General features: G+C 44.0%; 1 protein-coding gene across 5 annotated transcripts in view; it reads right to left on the bottom strand.

The window, feature by feature from the left end:
- The window catches only part of MEIS2 (Meis homeobox 2), a 219,663-nt gene extending 200,396 nt beyond the window's left edge, over positions 1-19,267 (bottom strand). For 2 of the 5 annotated variants that reach the window (XM_061157622.1, XM_061157624.1), the window contains exons 1-7: positions 18,441-18,543; positions 17,512-17,744; positions 15,848-15,989; positions 15,089-15,139; positions 14,032-14,082; positions 13,085-13,234; positions 3,484-3,598 (exon numbers count right to left, since the gene is read on the bottom strand). In XM_061157622.1, coding sequence (XP_061013605.1) covers positions 3,484-3,598; positions 13,085-13,234; positions 14,032-14,082; positions 15,089-15,139; positions 15,848-15,989; positions 17,512-17,744; positions 18,441-18,449 — 751 coding nt within the window. In that variant the 5' untranslated portion in view covers positions 18,450-18,543. Of the gene's footprint in view, positions 1-3,483; positions 3,599-13,084; positions 13,235-14,031; positions 14,083-15,088; positions 15,140-15,847; positions 15,990-17,511; positions 17,745-18,440; positions 18,544-19,009 lie in introns of those variants that run through there. The other 3 variants (XM_061157623.1, XM_061157621.1, XM_061157625.1) reach the window with 3 other exon arrangements.
- Positions 19,268-25,091: the final 5,824 nt, after the last annotated feature.

Here is a 25,091-nt window from a genome sequence, read left to right as displayed (position 1 = left end):
ATCTCAATTACAGCACTGGAAAAAATGTAAATTTCATGTGCTCTAAACACTGAGGGGTCTATTCTCCTGCCAATTCACATGCGTAACTCCCATCAGCGTTAATGGGAGTTACACAAACCCATCAATAATAATAATACTTTGTACATATATTGTGCCTTTCATCTAAGGCTCTCAAAGTGCTCCAAGAACAAGGGGGCTGCTTCCTAGTCTTTACTCTGGGCAAAACCCACAATGAAATACAAAGCAGCTTTTGACTCAGCAGGTACAGAATTAGGGACCCCACGCCTTATTATCAAGCCCCATTTTATTACTGATGGGAAGCCAGACACAAAGAGGGCCAGTTACTTCCCCAGAGATCCAGTCTGCACCCTAATTCTATCCCTGAAAAATAAAACAGACTTTTTTCTTCATTCTCATGTGACTAACAAGATAAACTCCATTTGGCTGCTTTTAGCCAAAGAAATCAGAGCGAATGAAAGTCTGGTTCATATTTATGTAGTTTACTGCTAGGCATGTGCTGTGTGAAAGAGACAGTAAAGTCAGGTTTCACATTTTATCAAGTTTGTTTCTCACAATATTTTTAAAATTTGATTCCTCCCCCCCTTTTGGTTTGCTGCACAAACACGGAGGAGGAAAAGATGACCTTTCACCTGTGTAACTGTAGCTCTTTCCCTATCAAGTCATAAAATAATGAGATATTTTTAGGTTCCAAAGTAAAGGTTCATATGAATCATTTTAGTAGAAATATTCCCCAAATCATAAAGCAACATAAATGCATGTATTGTTTTATAGCATATGGCTATTAAAGTTTAATTTAAAATGTGTATGAAAACATTGTCTTTAGTACAATTCATCCCTATTTTTTCTGTTTATCATAATTTGTTTTGAAACTGAATCGTTTTACAGTTTTCCATATGCCTGTTGTGCTAATAAATTCTGAATAAGCAAGAAAACTCTTTTCTAAACTAAAAATCTTGGTTCCCAATGAAACATTTTAATACATTTAATATGAAGAACATAAATTTCCTTCTTAGACTTTCCATTAAACGTCAACCCTAAGATTTAACCTGGGATAAGTATATGTGATTTCAGTCAATATCTCTGTTGACTTTGCCCTGAAGCAGATAATTAATCTTTCCCATAGAAAGCTACTCTGGACAATTTGGTGGGACAAAATATCTTGAAAACATATTTAGAAGACTAATATGGGCACGAGTATGACAAAATACACTCAAGTCTGATCTTCGAAATTTAGAATCTTTGGTAAAATACAGAATATCTTTCAACCCGTGTTTCGGAGCCACTGATGTCAGCCAGGGAGCAAATTCTCCATGCCCAGAGAGTCTCCATTTTCCAGGAATCAAAACGTTTTTTTGTCCCTCACACTTTAATACAGTAAAATGACTGACTTCCTAGTACTCAAACACATAAGCTACCATGTCCATTCTTTAATCCCATGGAGATATGATTAAAGGAACAAAATCCCATGGGGATCAAATCCTTCAACATGGCATCACTGGGTGTGGCTAACCACAACATAGAGGTTTGTGCGTATGGTTTTTACCCAACTATATCGGTCTCAGTGCTTTTCTCTTTCCTAACAAAAACAAGAGCAAAAACAACAAGCCAGCAAAATTAACCAATATGATAAAACTCTATGCCTTGGCTGTGGCATAGAGTTGGCTGTGGCCGCAACTGTTCAGCGTTCCAAACCCCAGGGTCGTCCTTCTCTGCCTCTCCTTCTCTCTGGTCCCCTCCTGCCATCTCGCTGGCCATAACTCAACCAACCCAACTGAACCAGTCAGTTTTAAATTTCAGTTGGGACCTTGGTGACCTGTTAATGAATCTACAGAGAGGAGAAAAACTCACAGTGTTGAGTTATGCCTGGTGTTGCTAGCTGACTTGGAGTCAGAAATGCTTGAAGCGTTAACGTAATTGCAAGAATGTGAAAAATGAAGCGCTGGGCTCCTGAGCAAAGTGAAAGGTCAAAGCGAGCCTCACACACAACAAGTCTCTGGAAGATAGCCTCATTAGACCATTAAGTCTGCTTCTCCTTTCCCCCTCTCTTGTACCATGTTTAAGGTGTTTTGTTTTTATTAGTAGATACATTTCCCCCTTTGTGGCACAGTGGTTTGGGGTGGTGGGGGGAGAGGAGTCTTAGAAAGCTTTTCAGATTTAACCACACTGAGAAGTCTTTCTTCAAGACACAGAAACACAGTTAAAGCCACTGCATTAGAGATTCACTGAATTTATACACATTTCATCTTCAAAATGCTTTATAGTTTAGTTTTCTTACATACAACCAAAGTGATCTAATAAAAAACAGTACAGAAAGTCTAAATAGATACAGTTCACCAGTTCTTCCACAATTTACCATCTGATAGTATTCATTTCTGTGTTAGTTGCAGCTTGCTTAAACCTAAATTCTAAGTTGGACCCATTCACAACTTAACATCCTAGAAGGGACACTTCTCTAAACTCTTCCAGAATACTAGGAATCCAAAATCCAGGACCAGGAACTTGGAAATATAAAGGCACTCACCCTACATCAACCATCATTTTTTAAATGGCATATATGACTACAGCTCAAGCTGTTAAACTGTCCTCCACTTGGAAGACTGTCTAATGCTTAAATATTGTGGCCATAAACACAGTCATAATAGAGATGAAATAGACCTAGGAGATCAGACACCATCTAATGTAAAATATTAAAAAGTAAAATCTATATACTTTCCTGGCCCACATTCAATATGCATCTTCTTTTAAAAAATAATTTTAGCCATAGAAGAGTCAACCCTACCAATATATAATTGCTCTCTGTGCAATAGGTGAGCCTTAAATGGTAAAATTTATTTAAATGACTGTAGGCTTTCTTGTCATCTGTAGTTGATGTCCCCCTTGCCTTCTGATTATTTGAATTTTTACAATTTGTGACAAAAGTCTCACCATAGCAGCTGAATAGAAATGGGGACAAATAATCTAAGAATTTCAAAATCCGTCTTCCCAAAATACAATTCCATATAAAATTTGCGTGGCACTTTGGAACTAATAAGAACAGATTTTTGCATCATGTGTGCTTTACAGGCATCATTGCTTGATTATAGAAAACCCTTATAGTTGATTTACAAATAAAATATCCCATTTATAGTATAATTCAATCTACTGCATCACAGAAGCGAAGATCTGTCATTCTATTTACTTACACCCAGGAGTAAAGAGTAGATAACCAAATTTGTCAAAGAATTGGCAGAACTAATTGATTGTTATTGTAATGCTTGCTTAAAGATTAGACAACTCTTTTTGTTTTGTTTTTGGTGAGTAATATAAGTTAAGGGAAGGAAATACTGTCTCCCTAAATAGCAGCCATTTATACTCCCTAACCTGCAACTCTACTGTTTACAGTGAGGCTGATGTACCAATATAAAATACTGATGTTATTTCAGTCATGCCCACTTTGCACAAGGAAAATCCTTGACTTTTTACCTTGCTCACTGCTGTTGTCTCCACTCTGGGATGCATGGCCCCCACTGGAGGGCCCCGGGGTGCCTGCTGAATGGGTGGAAGTTGCATCATCGTGGTCTCGCCAAGATGCAGGATTCTGATGTCAGGAGGCCAAGGAATTTTTCCACAGTTACCATTTCAGCCATAAATGACGAACCAAGGGGAAAGGTGCAGAGAGAGGCAAAAAAACATGTACATATTAGTATTTGTGGAACTAGGCATATATAGATGCCATGTTACAGTATGTTGTCTTTTCAGCAATAGGTACCGAAAGGAAGAAAAGATGCACTAGAATCATGATGAAGTGATAGTTATGTCAGTTTACATATTTGTTAAAACCAATTGAAACAGATGCCTTAAAATGGATGCATTTTATTATATACAAATTATACTTCAATAAAGTGAATTTTTAAAGTTAGAAAAAAAAAGCCTCCTTAAAAATCTAAAAGTTTGCTCTTTAATTAATTATGGCACACTCTTCCAAGAAATAGGTCCCAATGCTGTTGGATACCAAACACTTCAGAATATTAACACATCTACAAAACTCATGTATGGGACAGCCCTTCATATCAAATGTATTGCCCTAAAAGGGACTGAATTAACTCTCAAAATTATTGTCAACTGATCAAATCATTAACAAAGACAATAATATTAATCATTGCATCAATACCTTCCTTGCTGTTTAATGTGCGCAAACGACAATCAGAAAATGAAACAACTATGAACTGTGATCCACCTAATAAACTAGAGAGGACTTCCTTTAGAGCTGCAGGGAAGGTTTAAAGTCACAGAGCAGGGCTTTTTCCTGAGAGAACTGCTCATTTTAAAGGACATGTAAGGTAAGCCGAGAGTTATAGTTCATGCTACTTTGCTGAGTGTATTCTTCTCCTGTTCCTCCTCCCCTTTCCTGATCAGTCCCAATACCCTGCTGTCGCTTAAAGGAAAACAGGAATTCTAATGTACAGGAAGGACTTTATCAGCACCACATGAAGGCAGGCAAGAGATGGAATTTCCTCTGGCAGAAACAGAGTAGGAACAGCGTATGAAACAGACCAGCCTTAAGGTCAGAGTTGTACACTTGTCACCTGTGTGTGATAACTTGGACTAAGCCCACAGATCTACTGGCAAGCAAATCTGTTGGGGGTGGTGGGGGTGGGGGGTGCAGTACTTTGAGAGCAAAATAAAAAGCCCGTTAGTCCCTCAAAGTACACTATTTCTTCTTACAAGAATTGGTAACTAAGGACTCAGACAGACTGACATGTCTATAGGCAACATGCTAACATCTTGACCACTTGAAGACAATCTTGCCCTGTTGTCATTATATATAGTTTATCCAGGAAAAAAGGTCAGTCTATCTTTTTCTCAACCTCAACCCTATGTACAAATAGAACATAAAACTTCACCGAAATAAAGTTAAGAAACCAAAGAGAGAAAAAATAAAGACCTATTCTCATTTGGAACAGCAACAACAAAAAATTTGTTTGCCTCTACAGATCTGTCTCAAACCACTTTAAGTTAATATTTAGCATTTTTGATAGATGGTGAAATGTCCCAAAGTTCTAGAGATTAATAACATCTCTATCAAATAAAGCTGTTGGCACTGCTCTCAGGCAAGCCACTGATTCAAAGGCAAAACATTAAGCAGAAACTTTGCGACTGTAAGTACTGCACAGGTATCTCTAAAGTAAAGATACATTTGTGAAAGTATTGATAGATTTGGGGACAAAGTTGAACAGAATAAACGAAAACCAAGGTTCTGCTGCCTATATGAAGACAAAGTCATGCCTGTGATGTTTTTTATCTAAGTTCGAAACTCTTCCAATAGTTTCTAGCTAAAAGCAAATAGAATGCAGGGTGTCTTCAAGCTTTGCAGACTCTACGAGTCAGCTGTTTGCTGGATGGTAATCAGATAAAGAGCTAGAAGAATTACAAGAAAAAAAGAAAGAAAGAAAGAAAAAAACAATAGCATGGCATGAATTTAGTCTTGCAACAACACTGGCTAAAGCCTTCTTTTAGAAACTGCAATAATAGTCACCTAAGCTAAACTTTTCAGTTAAACTTTGCATCACTAAAACAGCAAGTGATGTGAATTTTATGCACTGCATGCTTTTTATTAAGCCGACGGCTATAAAAGCTCCTTACCCCTCATGAAAATTACAATAATAAACTACTAACACCTCAACTATGTTTTAAGGCAGACGTCATCTAACAGCTATTACATAATCGTTCAAATGAAGCTCCAGCCAGTCTTTCTGTTTGGACATGAGAGTGATTTCAAGGGATCACTCAGAAGGAACTTCTTGCAATGGAAAGCACTGTCTTGTCCTCATCAGTCAAACCTGTACTGAGCTTTAAAGTCAGTCCTCACAAGTTTATAACTCAGTTGATTACCTTCCCTGGTTTTTTGGAGGAGGCGGTCTCTAAACTAAAGGGGTGAAAAATAAGCCACATAAGCAAATAATACTTTTAGAGCAGCTAGTTCCTCCAAATCAGTTGGGTCTTGGGTTTTCAGCTCAGTCCTGAAGTTTGCTCAAGTTCACTTTCACTATGTAACCCACCATGCCCGTCTCTTCCCCCTTACCTTCCTCACATCCTCAAAGATGCTGTCCTACAAGCGTCACACGGTATTTATCTCCATAGTGTATTTCAAGTACTATGATCTACTTTGCAAGACTGACACAAACTAGTACCAGGATATTCATCTAACTTGAAAGTAGGAAAAAAACAGCTGAATCCCCCTGGGGTTTGAAAGTTGAAGAGTTACCCCAAAGTTGCCTGTATTCAGCTACACCACAGTGATGTGGTCAAATACAAATATAAATATTGATAATCTAGTCAATAAAAATTGCTACCTCCTTGATCACAAAACATTGGAAGCAACATGGATAGCTACAATATAGTCCTTTACACATAAGATTGGTTTGTTCTTAGACTGAAGTATTTGTTTGTATCACAACTCCTTTCTTCTTCTTTTCCCTCCCTAGATAGTTTCCAAGTTTACATCCTTCAAGAATAACTGCTTGGCTTTCTGCCAAATTATATGCAGAAGTTTAGTGAATCTTGAAACCAAAGTGGCATATGAAAGCATGTAAAACACAGGACCAGGACGTACTTAGAAAAATAAAGAGTGTGTATGTGTGTGGGAGAGGAGTCAGCTGGGTGCATTCCACAATACATGTCCTGCTCTGCAGCCCCAGGTATCATGAAGACATTCGAGGGCAAGGAAGAGACATGTTTCTATTCCCAGGGGCTTTCATAATTAGGAGTCAAATACAGTACTCTTCTTGCTCTTACGTAATTGCATTAAAGAGCAGTGTTAGCAGGAGAAAAGCAGTGAATACTGAGTGGAGCACAATGGAAGGAGATGGAAAATAGATACAAGAAGCTAGGTCTCCGGGGGCAGTATTTTCTATTTGCTGGGCTACAGACTCACAGCTGATAATGCAAGTTGTAATTAATATAAAAGCAGGAGACAAGATGGGGAGAGCTTGTAGTAGCGGGGCCACAAGAGATCACTCTGCAGCTCGCTCTGTTTCTCATTTACAAACAGCTTTCCCTAGAAAACACAATTCTGCCAGTGTTTCCTCCCTTGGAAGTTAAAAAAAAAAATTGATTTAGCACCATCATTGAATTTTGCTAAATCTAGGAAAGAGCATAAAGCGGACAGGCAGCTCTGGGCAGAAAAAGCAAATCCTCCATGCACCTCTTTTGTTGAGGCTGTAGAGATGGTGGACATTATAATGTTTTACACCATTTTGGCACTTCTGGGGGAGACCTGCTGATAGGATACTATTAAAAAATTCCCACCGAATTGGTGGTATTTCCCTGTTGAAATGATTCCACCCAGCTCATGGTTCTTCTGTTGAAAAAGACAATGAAGTAAAATGGGTAAGTGTTTCTGAATAAATACAAAACTGAATGGGGAAGTGAAAAGTATTAGGTTTCCAGGAGTTAAAAAAAGAAGCCACACCACACACAAGTTCGACCTCAGATCATCTGAAACTCATCTTAGACTCCAAATGAAGAGGTGATGCAATGGATGTGGTGTAGGAGAAAGAACCCTAGATTGGAATTAAGACTCGAGGGTGCCACCTCCAACTGTCACATGACCTCAGGTGATGCACTTCATTTCCCTGGAACTTGTTTCCTTTCTCTCTTTAAAATTAAGAAGTCAGACAAAATAATCCCTAAGGTCACTTCCACTTCTTATTTCTATTATTTAAAAAATACTTTAAGCATTTGATTTTCTAGAACACACAAAACTAAAACACGATATAGAACACCAAGCCAAAAATAATACAAGAACTTGGAAAATACTGTAAAGTAATTCAGAATATGTGTTTGTAGGTAGAAAGTAAGAATAAACATATATAAAGATATTTAATCAGCACATGGAGCATGCAAAACTAATTTGACTCGAGATGTTCAAATGACAAAGTCAAGATATGTTCGCATCAGTACACATAACTAAGGTAACTTACAGATTTCCTATGATTTTAAGATGTTTTCACGTCTTAACAGTTAACATTGTGCGAAAATCGTTTTTAAAAATAAAAGGAAGACACCTATCAAGAAGTAGTCAAACCTACAAAAGTTCAAGACATTAATTGTGCAATTTGAAAAAAATGTTGGAATTTCAATTTCGTTATTCTAAAGTTGACATAAGAACTCAGGAGGACGGTGCGTGCTTTCAGAAGGTGGACTCACTCTTTAAAAATGTAAATAGAACCAGGGTCTTTCCCTCATCTCCCTGCTTCCACCCTCTATTAAGCTTTGAGAATTAATATGTGTGCAACTCTCATGGAAGTGGCAAACACTCTTTGCAAAGGATTCCTCCTCTGATGGAGCAACTTTTAGAGAAGATAGAAATTTCTTATACTATTAGCTTACTATCAAGTTATAAAATGTCTCCTGTAATTTTGAAATGGGATATTGTACAGAATGTTAAGCCTGAAAAAAAAATGAGAAAATGAATTTTTAAAATATCAAACTTTTCATCTGATAGTGGATATCTGTGGTTGTCAAGTGCACCTTTGTTTAATTTCATCTCATTGCAGTTACTCTGAAGGCATACTCCAACTGCACAACCTACATGATTTCACTAACATAATTATTCTCGATGGGAAATTAACAGAAAAGCCATCAATACACAACAACAACAGAAAACTTATGCCCCTGGCCATGTCTCCTTGAGTTGGTGGACAGGGCTCAGAGGTGGAACCTTCCTGAAACAGGTCCCCCAAGACCTTGGATAACATACGGTGAGGTCTAATCTTACACCAGAACGTAAGAAATTATCTGATAAGATAAATCATTCATATTATTAATGTTATTTTCACATCCCAATGTCTCCTCTTTTATATTCCATAGACCAATCACTTAGACTGCTCTCTCTCCTCACTGCCCATTCCCTGCTGATTTTTCAGACACTTGCCTGCATTCTGTCAGGAACGAGGTTCAGGGGATTCTCCCCTTTGACTTAACTCAATTTTTAAAAACTGTGTAGACATAAACAAATTTGACACATTCAGAGATGTGAAAGAAAACAACAGCATATCTTCACTTAAATTACAGCTTTCAAAATAAAAATTTAAATAATTTTTCTTTTATTACTCAGCTTATCAGAGCCAGTCAGTTTTTAGGCACCTGCCATTAATTTTTAGTAGATACAATTGCATTTTCTCCCCTATACTTAATTCATCCAAAAAACAAATACAGTGCAATTTCTTAAGCACATTATAGCAATAACTATATAACTATGCACCTTCAGGCCAATAGAGCTTAGGTCAGAGAATGTATTTCAAAAACAAATATAATTCATTTATCTAAACTTGATCTAAAGATATGTAATATCTTTAAATGTAAGTAGAAAGATATATTTCATTTGTCTGCACTCGATCTAAAGACTTGATGTACAATTATGTAAAGAAGATAATGTGGACATCACCTATTATTCAGAAACACTACAGACTAGGAAAAGCATAATCATGCCACAACAGTTTTCAAGTTGAAACTTTTTTTTTCAAGAAGTAGTTTCTTGACAAGTTTATTTTAAAAAATAAATTTGAATATCTAGGAAACTTAACAAGAACTGCAGATGGAAAACAGAGTTCTATTTCTTTTCCCCATTATATTTTCCTCCCCAATATTCCAAAGAATACTATAACACTTACAGGTAGCTGTTTCCTACCTATAATAATTACTCTTATATGATAGTAAAAGTATAAGATGAAATCTTTATAATATTAAAAATATTAGCAAGCATTCACTATGAATCTCCTAAACAGTGTAGCCCATGCTGCAACTTTTATTTTCTATTCAATTCCAAACTTTTTTATTAGTATGCCCATCATGTAAGTGTCAATAGGAAACGAACAAATGAATTTAATGTATGGAAGGTAAGATATTATGGCAGTCTTCCATTCATGCATCTAGGTTACATCAGATTATTTATAGAATATTATAGAATGTGAAATCAACATGACAACAACCTGGTTCACTAGGCAAGAGTTATGTAAAACTCATTTTTAATAGTTGGCCCAAAATACTTGCTTTTGAGATAATTATATCAATAATTTTATATATTTCTATTTTTAAAATAAACAAAACTATTTTGGTGCCTAATACCTTGCTCCACGCTTCTGTCTTTGCTTCCCACTACTCAGAATCACACACGTATTCTTTCTTTTCTCTTTCATTCTCTCTCTCCCTGCTGCTCCTTCCTTAAACACACACACATACACCCTCACACAAAGTAGCTTGATACCACTTAATAAGGATAGAGGTGTATGTGTTTTGGGGGTGTCAAACAGCTGTCACAAACTGTCACCTCCAGAAGAGAAACCTTGGCACACAACAAATTAAACTATACTTCTTTTTTAGCTGTCATTATTCATAGCCAATAAGTTGAAATGTTCTCAGCATTTCATGTGCAAATAAAACCACGAGGAAGCCAGTAGATCAGAATAGTGGGCCAGCAGATAAAAAAGAGAAAACAACACGCTGTCTCGGTCCTTCTGAAGTGGCTCATCATCACCCCTGCACCAGCATGCACCAAATGAGATCCAGCCTGGGGCAATGTATTAAATATGCATATCAAAGCAAATGAAAAAGTAAACCCGGAGATTCAAATTGGATACATTTACATGCTGAAAATGTCCCACTCCTACCCCTTTTCAGGTAGTGGGTCTGAGGAGGTATGTTCACTTTTTTGTGGCTGGGGGGAGTGAGGGAAGAGGAGCAGCCTGCAGAAGAGGCTGAACATAAGAGGATCACTCTGTAGGGGGAGACTTGGGAAAGAATACATTCATACACTTATGGTGCCAAAGTACCAGAAAGGGCAAAAAAAACTCTCCAAGGTTTCCTCTCATCTCCTACATAAAATTCAAATCTGTGGCAAACTTCACCATTTCCCACTCGGATTGCTGGTGGAACAAATTATTGCTTCCTTTGCAAACAAATAGCAGGGGGGCTAAAGTAAAAATGTTATAGTTCAGACTAGGAAATAAAAGGCTTTAAATTATGATGCCCAATGAGGTGGTAAGCCCTCATGGGTTCAAAATAAATCAGTTGTCATATTTACTTGATTGGGGGCCTCTAAGAGAGGCAACAAATGTTACAGTTGATTCTTTTATTTAAAGATGATGACTGTTGCATTATTAAAGCACTATCTTCTGAGATATAACTTCTTTCCTGAGTATAATTTAATATTCCAAATAGTACCATAAACTGGCATTGTTGATCAGCCAATTCTATAAACAGCCTAGTTTATCCTATCTCTTCTATATAAACATCAGCATGCTCTAGCTCCACTTGAAAAAAAAAATTCCAAGAAACTATTCTAGAAAACCAAGTAGTCAAGACCCCTAGAAATGACATGAGAAAAGCTTTTGCTGCAGAAAACTGTAAACTTTTCATCCTACAAACCATGTAATTAAATGCCTTCCCAGTCCCCCCAATAGTGCAAAATGCACATGAATTCAGAAACAGGAAGCAATGAAAATAAACAAGTAAATGACAACAACAAATACTTTGAAGGCAGTGTCATGCCTTGCCGACCACAACCACACAGCATATAGCTACATATCAGCAAATTAACTTTCCATAGCTGCTTGTTGCACCCGTTTGATTCCAGTGAATACACTTAAAAGAGCTCCCCAACATCTCCCTCCCAGAGTGATGGAAAAAGCCAAGAGTAAAGACAGGCATGGGAGCTTTCAACACCACAGTATTTATTCTGTCTCAGAACTGGACTTCGGGACTGACGTTTTCTTTCTTTTTTTTTTTAAATTAAAACTTTTGTCCTTAGGCTATATGGCTTTCCATAGAGCACAAAGGCTACTCATTAAAATCTGTGACTGTATATTTTCAAAACTTTTGGAGAAGGAGGGGGAGAAACTTATTCTCAAGGCATCTCAGCTCATTCCTCTTACCACCTAGGAGTGGGGGGTGATGGTGGTGATACAAACTACCTTCAAGCCTCGACACCCATTTAACTCCACGGAGTGCTAAATTAATATTTCAGCCATCAAGTTAGTAGACTATAGCCTGTATCATTTAGGTTGTGAGTTCAATTGACTATAATCTATGGACACCCTGTCCCCCACCCCCAGGCTTGAGTTCCTATAAATAAACTGCTGTTCACACCCACTCTTTAACCTCGCCACTCTTGCCTTTCCTACCAGCTGCAATCTTTCTTCTCTTTGCTTCTTTTTCAAATTTTCAGTCTCACTACATATGCTTTTTTTTTTTTTTTAAGCATCAGACTCACTAGATCAGTTCCAAAATAGGATTAAAAACAGACAGAATAGAAAGAAATCTCCGTTCCTGGCCTGACACACATGGGTCCCTCCTTACTATACTCTCCGTTCTCATTCACCAACTCTTTCAGTGTTAAAATTCAACCACTAACCTAGGTTTACTCAATCACAATTCCCTTCAGCTTTCTGTAATACATTGTTAATATTTGTTTCATCAAGGTTACTGTCTTTTATTACCAAGATGCTTCAGGCACTTGGCAGTAAGTTCATACACTGACAATAAGTTTCTATACAGCATAAGCTCAGAAAACTAGAATGGGTTCACTCCTTTTATTTCAAATGCAATGCAAGACTGTCAATAATTCTCAGAATTGCCGTCTCTGCGAGAGACTGAGAAATCAGTCCTTGCTCCCCAATTCTCTCCTATCCTGTCCAGTTAACTCTCCTGCCTTCTTCTCTCCCTGCTGCTCTGATTACAGAGTTGAGAAAACAGAAAAGGCAGCGGTCACCGTATCAAGCAGACAATTTGCTAACACTCAAGTAACCAAATCCAGGAAACTTTACACATTAGAAGCACAAATCACTCTATCAACTTGCTGGGTTTTTTTATTCTCAACATAAATAAGGAAGGGGTCCAAGAAGAGGGAAATACAGATGAAAGGTGTGGAAGAAGTAGTGAGAAAGGGAGGAAGAGAGTCCCAGAGAGACCATATTTTTTATTTTAAAAAAGGAAACTCAGTCAGTGGAGCTAGAGGTTACAACAAAATTTTCAAAACTGCTGTGCCCAGTGGTCTTAAAAGAATGCCAAAAGCTCACAGACTTACATGGTCAGCGAGATTTGTGGAGGAGCCTGAAAGTTCTTCGTGATCCGACTTGGAGCTGCCGTCTCTTTCATCAATGACGAGGTCTATAGGCATCTTCCCCTTCAAACAGCTAATGTACCGGTGGCAGAAGTTATCACACAGTTCATGGACCTAGAAGGAGGGTCATGGTGAAGGGTTCAGCTTGTATTGTTGTTGTTGTTGTCATGGTTTTGTTTCATTTTTTTAAGGGGAAAAAATATCAGGTTGCAAGGTTACATTTGGAAAGAGCAACAGTGCCATGGCTTCCAAACTAACTCTAATTAATGGGTGTAATAGTTGAAGGCAAGGAAACAATAGAGCAATTGTTGTAGCAGATATTATTCTCCAGAGACTTCCCTGAGCAACAAGTTACAATAAAGGGAACAGAAACAGGAGTGGAAATAACTGGGTTCAGGCTGGGACTCCTTGGGGGGAAAATCCGATTTGATGATAACATCAAAACGTAAGGACTCGGGAACTGGGAACAGCATTAGCATTTGCGATTCAATAAGCTAGAAATTTTGTATGTTTCCAGGAGAAAATGATTGAGCTGCAGAGCAAGGTAAAGACACCCTAGCCAGAACGATTCCCTCTGCTAGCACCTAATGCATGCCCTGGGCCTAATAGAGACGCAAGCAGGCTGAATGTCCAGTAACACAAATGGTTTGCTGCATTTCAAAATAATCCTGAATGCCTGGGGAAAAAAAAGGAGGGGGGGGGGAGGCGGCTACTTTAAAAGGCAGGGCTGTCTTAATTCACCCATCCTCCGAGCCCCTGGGTTTGAAGAGCAATTTGAGGGAAGGACAAGATAACAAGTTGCTCAAAATCTCTCCAGGTGCTCAGACTGGAGGTTTGTTGAAAAACACTCCCAACTCCACCAGGAGAGGGAAGTGACTAAATCAAAGTGGGGAGTGTCGTTTCCTGCTTACCTTTTCTAACTCCAAAAGGTGAAACCTTAGTACTTGTATTGCTTGTATCATCTGGAAGAAAAGTTTTTAGAGTATGGAGTTAAGGCTCTGTGACTGCTGCCACTGGGAGATTCCTAGTTGGGGGATGGTGAGGGGATTGGGTTGGGGAGAAGACGCAGGCAAGTGGCCAGGCAAAACCCACACATCAAGAAATCGTCAGGAAAACCAAGTGATTACTGATCATCTCTGCCTCATTGGCTACGGGGTGGGAATCTGACTCAACCTATGCCAAGGCATTTAGTATCGTTGCCCCTCACATGTACTGAACTATCTGCAAGGGCTGCCTTCCTAAGGACAGGCCTTCTTTCTCCTCCTGAGTCCTCTATAACTGTCCCCTCTCTCGACCTCAGGCCAACTTTAAAAAAAAAAGAAGAAGAAAAAGAAGAGAGAAAGAAAGGAAGAGGAAAAAAAGTCGTTTCTCTAGAGAGAGAAAGCTTTTTTAGAACAGCACACCCTGCGAAATCCCTCCTTACTAAAGAAGGAAATACTCCAGATGAATGGCGAGGCAGGGCCTTTGAAAGCGGATTTAAGTACTTTTAATATTGAAATTGTGCAAATTAGCAAAAGAATCGCACCTAAAAGTGGCCTGCGCTGGCCTGCCCCTCGCCCCCCCCTCCCCGCCCACCTCCCGGCCCGCCCTCCGCCGCGCAGGCGGTTACTTCCTTCGGGTAAGCTGCCCCGGGCTCGGCCGCCTGCCCCGGCAAACAGAGGAAATAACTCACTTCTCGTCGCCTAGCTCCCGGGGCCGAGACCCGGGGCGCATCCCCTGCTCTCGCGCTCGGCGCCGCGTCCCCGCTCACTGCCTCCCCGGGGCTCCGCGCGCCCTGACGTCCAGCCCGCCCCTCACTGCCAGCTCCCCGGCGGGGGCTCTAAGCTGTTCCCTTCCTCCCGGTCGCTCTGGAGCTTCAAAAAGAGGGCTCTGCTTAAACTCCCCAGAGCTCCGTGGGGGGAAAAGCGGGTGCTTCTGGGCAGGGGAGGGGGCCCAGGCTGGGGACAGGCGAGCCACAGTGAGCCTTACCAAATTGTCCAGCTCTGGATTTGAGGAAAAAAGTGGCTTTTCGGCGCGAACCTATAGGAAGCAGGGGAAAGTCAGCATGAATTATCACTCCATTTTAAAAGAAGAAAAACCCCTGTCACCGACTAAACTGTCGTGTGCGAGTGGGGATGGCGGAGGGGCAGTGGCGGAGAAAAGAGGCGCTTTGGTAAAATACATGAAAAAACAAAAACCCAGGAGGGACGGTTGAAAAGGAATCTGGACCTTCGGATCCTGGCCCCATGAAGGGATACCTGGAACCACCGAGCTGGAGCCGAGATCTCAGGGCGGTTCTCTGGGCCCGGGTACCCGCTTATCCTGCCGTCCACGGGGCTGTGTTTTGCAGCCTCCCTCACCTCCGCGCCGGCGCCGACAGCCCCGAGAGGCGCCCAGCTTCCTTCCCTCCCGGGCACTCTCGGGGGCCCTCAAAGCCCCTATCCCCAATTCTTGTTCAAGTAGCTGCAGGCGGGGGAAAAGGCCAAGCCCCAGATTAGGAGCAGGTCAACTTTAATTCGAGGGTCGAGCCCCTGTATTCCTGGCTGGGGGGAAAACAAACACCCATATTTATCTCCTCTTCCAATTCGCCTCCAGGCTCAAGGATGGGGAGGAGGCGCAGAGCGCGGACTGGGCCGGAGGGACAGATCGGGTGTCCCAGCCTCTTCCTCCTCTTTCAAGTAAAGCTCGAGGAAAGGGGAGGGGGGAGTGAGGGGCTGCAGGAGGGCTAGTGGGTCAAGAAGGTTGGACCTGCTTGGCGAAGACCGCGATGTCCTCGTTGAAAGAGTCGGAGGAGCAGACGTCTCCGCCGGCCACTCCGGGTTCCCGCGGAGTGCAGGTCGCCAGCTCGCACTTCTCAAAGACCAGAGCTAACAGAGGAAACAACGGGTGCCTAACGGGCAGCGCCACGCAGAGACACACACACGGAGACGGGTGCAGAGGGGAAGGAGCAAGAACTGTAATCAACAAGTTTGGAGGGTTCGGATTCCTTCCTTACCACCACAGACACGCATCACACTTTACAACCCTTCCTTCAGGCAGCCGAGCCTGGGCCAGAAACAGAAAGGAGGGACGGCCAGGCCCTTTCCCTCAGCTCAGGACTCCCTTAGATGTGGTGGGAGAAGCCCCTGGCCACTTTAGCCCTCCGAGCATAAACAGCCTCGGTTCGAACGTAAGGAAGCATCCAGTAAGCTGAGGCAGTCTGGAGCCCGGAATTGAACCAGACCCACTCCCCACTCTACAGAGGCCGTCCAACCAACCCCTGAGACCCAGCCCTGACCTCCCAAGAGAGGAACAGGCGGTGAAATCCAAGATTGCTTTAACTTCTGCATAGGAGAAGTCACAGGAGGCCCACGGTTCATCTACAACCGCCGCCTCCCTCACCAGTGATGTTTCCTCAATCTAACCTCTCCACCCCCTCGCCTTATGAACTTCTTTGGTCCACTTCTAGTAAAAGCCTGGGTGTGTGGGCCAGTTACACGCGGTACACGCGAAAGAGCTTCCTTCCCAAGACCACATTTCTCCAGCAGGCAAAAATAAATAAATCGAGTGTTAAAACTTGGAAGTGTGCGTGCGCGTCTGCCCTTTGTGTTCCTCCGGGCGGTTTAGCTACACTTTGGGATGCAGGCGGCCTCTTGCTTCAGGCACAGTTGCTGTTTACTGACTGTCCCCTCCCCTCCGCATCCCACAGCCTTCCCTCACCTACCCTCCGCTGGGACAGCCCGAGTGGTACTTGCTGGGGCCGTGCAACCCCAGCCCTCCCTGAGTTCTCTCAGAATTTAAAATAATTTCCAGCCATCTCCCTCACTCCCCTCCAGAGCGGCTCTGTGCAAGCAGCAGTCCCTTCCACCCCGCTGCACTTCAAGGTCTGCCCCCTTTATTTACAGAGAATTAAGAAGAGGGTGATTAGGACTTCCTGGCCGACCGAAGCAGCCCTGATCCCAGCTCAAGCTGCATTTAGTGACTCCCGGACTCTCGATAGGAAACAGAAAAGAAAAAAAAAAAAAAAAAAAAAAGTTGCTCCTCCTGGGCAGGAAACTTTCTCCTTCGTCAGGGCCTCTGTTAGGGGGCCCAGTTCTGCGTCCTTTGGCCAGGAATCCCGTCCTTGGGGAGAAGGCCCTGGCCAGATTGTGAGGACTCAGTCACTCCCGGCTATGGGGTCCAGAGTGGCGGGGCCTTGGGGGCAGACGAAGCCAAACCTTCCCGGGACTCACAGTCCAGGGGCAGAAGAGCAACGACCCCCCTCCGCCCCCCGCACGGTCCTTTCCTATGGCAAGCGGTTCTCGCCCCCCACCCTAAGGAGCAAGGACTCCCCACTTGGCCGGCCACCCCCTCATCCCCCACAGAGACAAACACGCACTCGCACTCACACCCACACCGTACGCTGGGTCGGGAGGGGGTGGGGGCTGGTTTACCCATAGATCGCGTCCTTGTCCCGCTTCAAGGCGTCGTTGACAGCGGATCCCATACTGGCCGGCATGACATTGGGGTGCGGGGCGTGAGCGCCGTAGTGCTGCGTGGCGTGAAGCGGCGGCCCGTGGTTCAGGTGGTGAACCGGGGGGATCGGCCGCGGCGCGTGGGGGTCTCCGTACATGGAAGCGGGCACCCCTACTCCGTCCATCCCGCCGTAGTGGGGCAGCTCATCGTACTGTCAGAAGCCGGCAGAGGGGCGGGGGGCGCGGGAGGCGAGGGAGAGCCGGGAGGGCCGAGCGGGAGAGGGAGAGAAGCGGGGAGCAGAGAGCGAGCAGAGCGGGGAAGGGACGGAGAGGCGAGCGGGGGAGAAAGCCGAGGGGAGAAGAGAGAGGAGGAGGGGGCGGGCGGGGGAGGCAGGAGAAAGAGAGAGGGGAAATACAAATAAAAACAAAGTCAGAGGGAAGTACCCAGCACGAGTTGAACACACAGAAACCAAACCAGCCGAAACAACGGAGTCGAAAGTTGGGAGGGTGGGTGTTTTTTAATTTAAAAAAAAAAAGAAAAAAGAAAATGAAAAAGTATGAACCCAGATCGGCGTTGAGAGCGGGGAGAGGGGGCGGTGAGGCCGGGGACCGAGGGGCGCCGGGAGGTCCCGCTCGGGCCGGAGGCAGCAGAACCGTAGCGAGCCAACCGAGGGAGAAGTGGAGTTAGTGAGAGGAGGAAGCCCCGGTTCCCACCCCCAGCCCCCCTTCGTCTCCTCCAGAGGATCCAATAAATCAAAAGGCGAAATGAAACAAAATAAAGAGAAGAAAAACGCTAATAATCAGGACGAGAACGCCGAGGACGAGGGAAGACTGGGGCCAGTGCCTCCCCGGGGGCAGGGAGCGGAGGGGTGGGGGTGGGGGGGTGGGGGGAATAACGTGAAAGTTACCAGAAACATTATTTAGCAGCGGATTCCCTGCGTCCTTGTCAATTTCAGAGACAAAACAAGCAGCCCAGGCTAGTCTAGGCGGCGGCGCAGCGGCTGCGGCAGCGCGGCCCCAGCGGCGGCCCCGGCGGCGGCGGCGGCTCCTACGCAGCCGGTGCCCGCCCCGAGCCGCGGGAGCAGCGGCGGCAGCGGCGCGGCAGCGGCAGCGGCGGCAGCAGGAGAACCGGGGGAATCGCGCTGCTGGGGTAAAAGCTGGAGCGAGGCGAAAGCGTGTAACAATTGCACTCGCACACACACACACACCACTCACACGCACTCGCCGCCCGCCCGCTCGCACAGCGCTGAAACACGCGCGCCCAGACACGCACACACGCACGCACACACACTCGCACACACGCAGAGGCACGGGGGGGAAAAGAAGCCGATGAATAATTTTGCTGCTATTTTTTTAAATACTGGCCGCCATCATCAAGCAGCGAGCAGCAGCAGCGTTGAAGGGAGAGGAGGCATCGGGACAGGCCCCTCTTAGGAGAGGATTTATATCTAGGTAAGTGTTGGAGATTTAAACCTACCCTTTGCGCCATCAGTCTGCGCTCCAATAAACTCCTGGATGTGTCGTATATTTAATATCCCAGTCCGGATAAGAAAGTGATCTAGGCTGAAGATTCCTGTTTTTTTTTTTTTTTTTTTTTCCAAACCAAGGAGACTTCTCCCAATTTTCCAATGTTATTTTTAGGGGGAAAAAAAAAAAGCCCAGGCAAGACAACGAAGAGTTTTTTTTTTTTTTTTTCCTGTGATATTTCTTCTTTTTCTCTTTTTTCCTCTTCTTCCTCCTCCTCCTGATCTTCCTCCTCCTCCTCCACCTCCTCCTCCTCCCCCCTCCCCTCCTCCTCCTCTTCGGTCCTCCTTTCCCCCTCTTTCTCTTCTCTTCCCCTCAGTTGGAAAAAAAAAAAAAGAAAAAAGAAAAAGAAGAAGAAAAAGAAGAAAAAAAAAAATTGTCAAGCCCCCGAACTGAAGGTTACGAGCGGCCCGTCAGCAGCCCACATGTAACCGAACTGTCGTGTTTCATGGCTTTTTGCCACTCCAGCTGTCAATCAAAGCCCGGAATGTCAAGGTAGTGAATGAATGATGGTTGATGATGATGAAGAGGAGGAATCTTTCAGACCCGTTTTTTTTCTTCCAGTAAAACTCCGCGAGGGGTTTCTGCTTCTTGTATTTTTTCCTCCCCCTCCCCCCTCTTTTAGCTTTGCCCCCGCTGTATCTATAATATGATCCTCTCTCTTTAAAGTATCGTTCAAAGAAAGCAGGAGGGGAAAAAATCAAGAAAAAAAACGAATAGTTTGCAAAAATTGGACTTCCTCCCCCCCTCTCCTGGTAGGTATTTTGTCTCTCCCTCTCTCTCTTTCTCGCTCGCTCGCTCGCTCTCACTCGCGCTCGCTCTCTCGCGCTCGCTCTCTCTCGCTCTCTTTCTCTCTCTGGGAGATGAGTGAGTGTCAGTAGGTGTTGGCAGGTTGGCTGCTGCCTGGCTTATAGAAGAGCCTCAGTTTGGCGGCGCGGGTCGGCGGCGGGAGAACGAAATGACGGAACCCGGAAGTCGTGGTGGCCATAGCCCGTCGTGCGGCGGAGACACATCCCGGGAGTGGGGAGCGGGAGCGAGGAGGAGCGCGCCGCGCGGAGCCTCTGATATGCAGCGAGTGCGATCGGACGGCCCCGGTTGGGGGGGCGGGGGAGGCGGGGGGCGGAAGGGGGAGGGGAGGCAGGAGCCCGGCAGACCCGAGCAAATCAGCGAGGCTGCTCCTCCGCGGGGATGGCGCGGGGGGAGGAGGGGAGGGAGGAAGAGGAGTGTGTGTGTGTGTGTGTGTGCGTGTGTGTGTGAGCGTGTGTGCGCGCGCGCGCGCGCACGTGAGGAAAGAGGGAGGGAAAGAGAGAATGAGAATGAAGAAGACAGGGAGAGCGCAGAGAGGAAAACTGCAGAAAACCACAGGGAAAGTACGGTACAGCTTCAGATTTTTAATTTTTTTTTTTCTATAAAACTTCTAGCTCATTTCCCCATCACTCCCGGCTCCTCCCTAACGGGGTCGTGTCGGGGACGTTTGGCATGGCGCTCCTGCTTTTGTTCCTTTTAATTCCGCGGCCCCCTACTCCTCTACCAGCCGACTGTCGCGCCCCGAAGGCTTTCTGCTAACACTCAAAAGCAGCAGGATCTGCAGACCGTACCAACGCCCGGCTAGAGTTTTGTTTTTGTTTTTAAGTGGTACTTTCTTCCTTGTGCAGAGCCAGGACCCTTGTTGTCAACATTCATTTTTTACTAGGACAAGAAGAAACCAGCTTAACTCAGAGAGCACTCCCTCCAAGCTGTGCGGACGAGGGCCACCACGGAGAGTCTTTGGGGGTCGCAGTGGAATCAGGAGGGAGGAAGTGGGGAGAGAGTCGTTTGGGAACTTGATGTTGTCTGATGTTGCCAACGGGTGTGTGTGTGTGTGTGTGTGTGGTGGGTGTATGTACACGCGCGCGCGACTCGTGTGCGACTCCGAAGTGGAACTCACTTAGAGCTGGGAAACATGGGAGCGAGCGGGAGAGAGAGGGGGAGAGAGAAAGAGAAAAGAGATGCCTAGCGTGGAGGACTGGCCCGCACTCCCGGACCAGCTTTGTTGCGGTCGCCCGGGGCACCGAGGCCAGGGCGCGGTACCGCTGGCTAATGGCTGTGTTAATTACATCGGGCGATCTGGAAGATGGGGCCAATTCCGAATGAACTTTTTCGAAAATAAAAAGAATCAGAGTGTGGGGGGAAAGGTAGCTATCCCACACGGTCTGCGTAGAAAGTAGTTCTAGCCGGTGTCTCTCCGAATCCCTGGCTGGAGCTGCTCCCAGCCTCACCTCCGCGCCGCGGGTATCCCGGCGGCTGCGCGTCAATCACTGGGGGCCCGGAGCTGGGGGCGGAGCTACGGTCTCCCCGCGCGCTCCGCTCCGCATCCCCCGCCGTCCCCTGGCTCCAGGCAGCCCAGCAGCCAGGCCCTGCGCTTGGAGCGCGCCCTCTCTCCCCAGCTCCTCGCTCTCGCCGTGGTTCATGGTCCCAGAGAATTGAAAACAGACTGTTCCTCAACAGCTGCCTCCTTCTCCAACTTTGAACCCATTCTGGAGAATAGAAAGTAGCGTATCCTCTGCGCTGGGTTTGAGCGACTTCCCGAGAGATGGAGGGGGGGCGGGGGAGGGGAGAGGAGCAGCACAAGGAGAATAAAGGAATAAAGTAGTGTGTGTGTCAGACAAGAGAGAGAGGAAATGACAGAGGATGAGAATGTGAGAGAGAGTGAGAAAAGGCTGATAGGCTTTTCTTTTCTTTCTTTCTTTCTTTTTTTTTTTTTTTAAGTCCCCATTTTATCTTCTCTGCTTCACTGTAAGCTTTCGGGCAACTCAACTGCGCTTAGACAGCAGCCTGCAGAGACTCCAAGCGGAGTCGGAGAAATTTGGCTCGGTTTTAATAGGGTTGGGGAATGAGCTCGGGAGGTCAATAAAGCCCTCCAAAAATGATGAATGATTGAGCACCTGTGATGATGATAGTGATTACCGGAGCAATTAAACAGTTTGATTAAATGAGCCATCATAACAATGATGTCTGCGGGAAATCGGCCCTCACATATAAAAGAAAGATAGTGCGGAGGGACCTGCAGAGGCGAGGGTAGGGCGACGTCAGGGAGTGGGGCCGTGGATCGCGCAGTATTTGCCTGGGGTGGCCGGAGCAAGGACAGCCGGGCGCGCGGAGCCTCGGGATGAGAGTCTAGCCCACGTTTTCAGTAACTCGTAAGCCAGGCTTCAAGCCGGCAAGAGCCGACTGGTGAGAAACCTGAATGTTGGGAGGAGGGTCCTTCCCCATCCACCTCATTTTTTCTTCCCAGAAGAACTCCAAGATTAAAAGCATCTTTCGTATTTGTTGCTGAGTTGCTCATGGACATATAAGGAAAGGTGAGTAAAAAAAAAAAAAAAGAAGATGCAAAAGAGAAGAAAAAGTTGACTTCCAGAATTTTATTAACAAGAGGTAGTTGTTCGAATTCGGTTAACCCGAGGCGGGAAGATGACCGAGAGAGAAAAAAATCAAACTGGTCTCGCTACGGAGCATTTTCGACTTAGCAGAGGTCTTTATGTTGGTGGATCCACGGTCCCAGTGCAGCACCGCTAGCTGAGAAGTTTGTACTCAGTTTTCAAGTTTTTAACTCTTCTAACTGTTCCTGTTATCAATATTGCATATTTGTCGCCAATAGGGTTATTATTGTTTTAAGTGTCCTATATAGTAAGCAATAGGCGCCAATTACTTTTCTTTTTTGAAGGATCTCAGTTTCCTTGAAAATGTTTCTTTGGTAAAAATCAACTTGGAACCGAACCTCTGCATCGCAGTTTAAACATTCGAAGTTGCTATCTTCTACTTCTCTTACCATTACTTTTTTTTTTTTTATTGATATTGTGAAGTGAGTAGCATTCCTACAGCCTTTATTTAGAAAAATTACACGAAGATTTTTTACAAAGTGTTTCTTCCACGGCAGTGCATGCGAGTAAAAACAATTCAGACCAATTGATGATTTCTATATTTTCAAACAGTTGTTAAGCTAATAATGGGTTGATTATTCCGTGATCATCTTGAGCTTTACAAAAGAAAAAAGTTTGAATTCTATTTTCATGTATTTTCATCCTTTGGGCGATGCAGAAGGCATTTTAATCTGAACTTCTTTCTTCCTTTCTCTCCCTGTCTCTCTCTGTTGCTCTGATATTCTGTAACTACTTTCGAATTTTATTGAATACATTAAAGCAAGTAATTAGGACAATCTGGTTAGAGGTGGGAGGGAGAGAGAAATAGAACATTTTGAGATACTGTTAAGGGAAAAAACCAACCAATCATCCTTAACTCCAAAGACTTTAGTTAAGAAGTGTGAGAATGTTAAAAGTGAAGTCCTCCAGGAGGAAAATCTGTGTCATTTAAAATTTTACCAGTTTCTTAAAGGGAGAATCCCGAATTTCATGCGACTAAAGAGATTTCACTTACCTAGTTGCACGTAATTATGAAACTGTTAGTTTAAAATAGCATCGCAGTGCAGTCAATTACACACAAGATCAAGTTGGAGGTGATTCACGATGTCCATTCTTGGTCAATCTGATGAATTCAAAGGATGATTACTTTTAATCACCAACTTGCTGATGTTTTATTAATAGAACTGAAGAACATTTAAGAACTTCATGGTCTCCCCTAACTCCCAGTTTTGCAGTCCCATTGAAACTACTCAAAAGCAGTGGAGTACGCAGGCTTTCTGATTTCTAGTCCAGGATAGTATCTTGCTGATGCTCCGTTCTCAGCCTCCGCAACCCTTCCGGGACTTCGAGGCTCATCTGCTCTGCCACGTTTGGGGTAAAGGAAAAGTAGGTGGGGCAGGGCCGGGAGACGGGCGTGAGATGGGGGTCGCAGGAGGCGGCACACACCTCCGTCAATAGTCAGCCCCTTTTGCTCAGGCTGGAAATGGTTTTAACAGGCGGTAAAATTTCATCTTGCGGTGTCAAATTGGGGTCATTTTGGGGTTAGAGTTCTTAGTGTCCGAGAGGAGCTGTCCAGCTGCGTGGGGACTCATTAACTGCAAAAGATCTGTTTCAGTAAAAACAATTCAAAGACAATCAGAAGGCTGAAGACCTTCTACAAATCGCATTTTACAAGTGCCCCAGAACAAATATGGATGCTGAAGTCTATTTCTTCAGAATCCCAAATGGGCTACTGAGCTTTGGAGTGGGGTGGGGGCACTGAATGAGAAAGAAAAAAAAAAAGGTGAAGGGAGGGGACCTGATCGGGTGGAGGTGAATGGGAGGGGGAGTTGGGCCTTTCAAACTTAAGGGTCTGTTTTTAATCACCTCTTGCTTATTGGAGCATCCCCAAGACTTCTAGAACTGCTTCTTTTCTACTTTTCCTTCTCCCTCTCGCTTTTTGTCTCAACATGGAATGATATTATAGGTAACATTCAAGATGTTAAAAGAATAATTGAATCGCTCTACAGTTACTTAATTTAAAGGGCATTGGATTTATGGAGAGTAATTTGAAATGAGCATCTATAAACCTAGACTCTATTTTGGGTGAATTTGCCCACCTTCCTGTAGGAACTTATGTGTCTTTTCCTCCTTTTTCCCCCTATAAAGTTATAGGTCCTCAGCACAGAAAACTCCAAATTCCTCAGAACTGTAAAGTCTGAAGTGTTAATCTGTGTATTAAAATCACTGGGCTTAAAACCTTTTTGTCTTCTTACAACAGTTAGAACAATTGGCACCTCGCTAGAGGAACAAATAGATCCACCCTTAATCTTATTTGTAACTTTAGTTAATGTTTTGAATTGGAGTATTTTGGATTAAGCAGAGTTTGGGTTTTTTTTCTTTCTTTTTTTTCCTCTATAAGGTTAATTTTTTTTTGTGGAGGCTCTCTTGGCTGGTTTGGGAGAAAGATATTATTACTTTAATTCAAAAAATTCCTTTAGGTACAAGGAGAGTGCCATTTTAAAATGAGAAGCTAGATGTGAGATGCTTGGGCTTTTAGAATAAAACTAAATCAATATTTTGAGTAAATTATGGTTTGAAAGAAGTTTTCTTGCATTACTGACCTGAGCAAGTAAATAGGATCCGAATATTTTATTC

This window comes from Dama dama, chromosome 12 (assembly GCF_033118175.1).
Source record: "Dama dama isolate Ldn47 chromosome 12, ASM3311817v1, whole genome shotgun sequence".
Classification (NCBI taxonomy): Eukaryota; Metazoa; Chordata; class Mammalia; order Artiodactyla; family Cervidae; genus Dama; species Dama dama.
The sequence above is the reverse complement of the archived record's forward strand: the minus strand, read 5'-3'. Positions and strand labels throughout refer to the sequence as shown.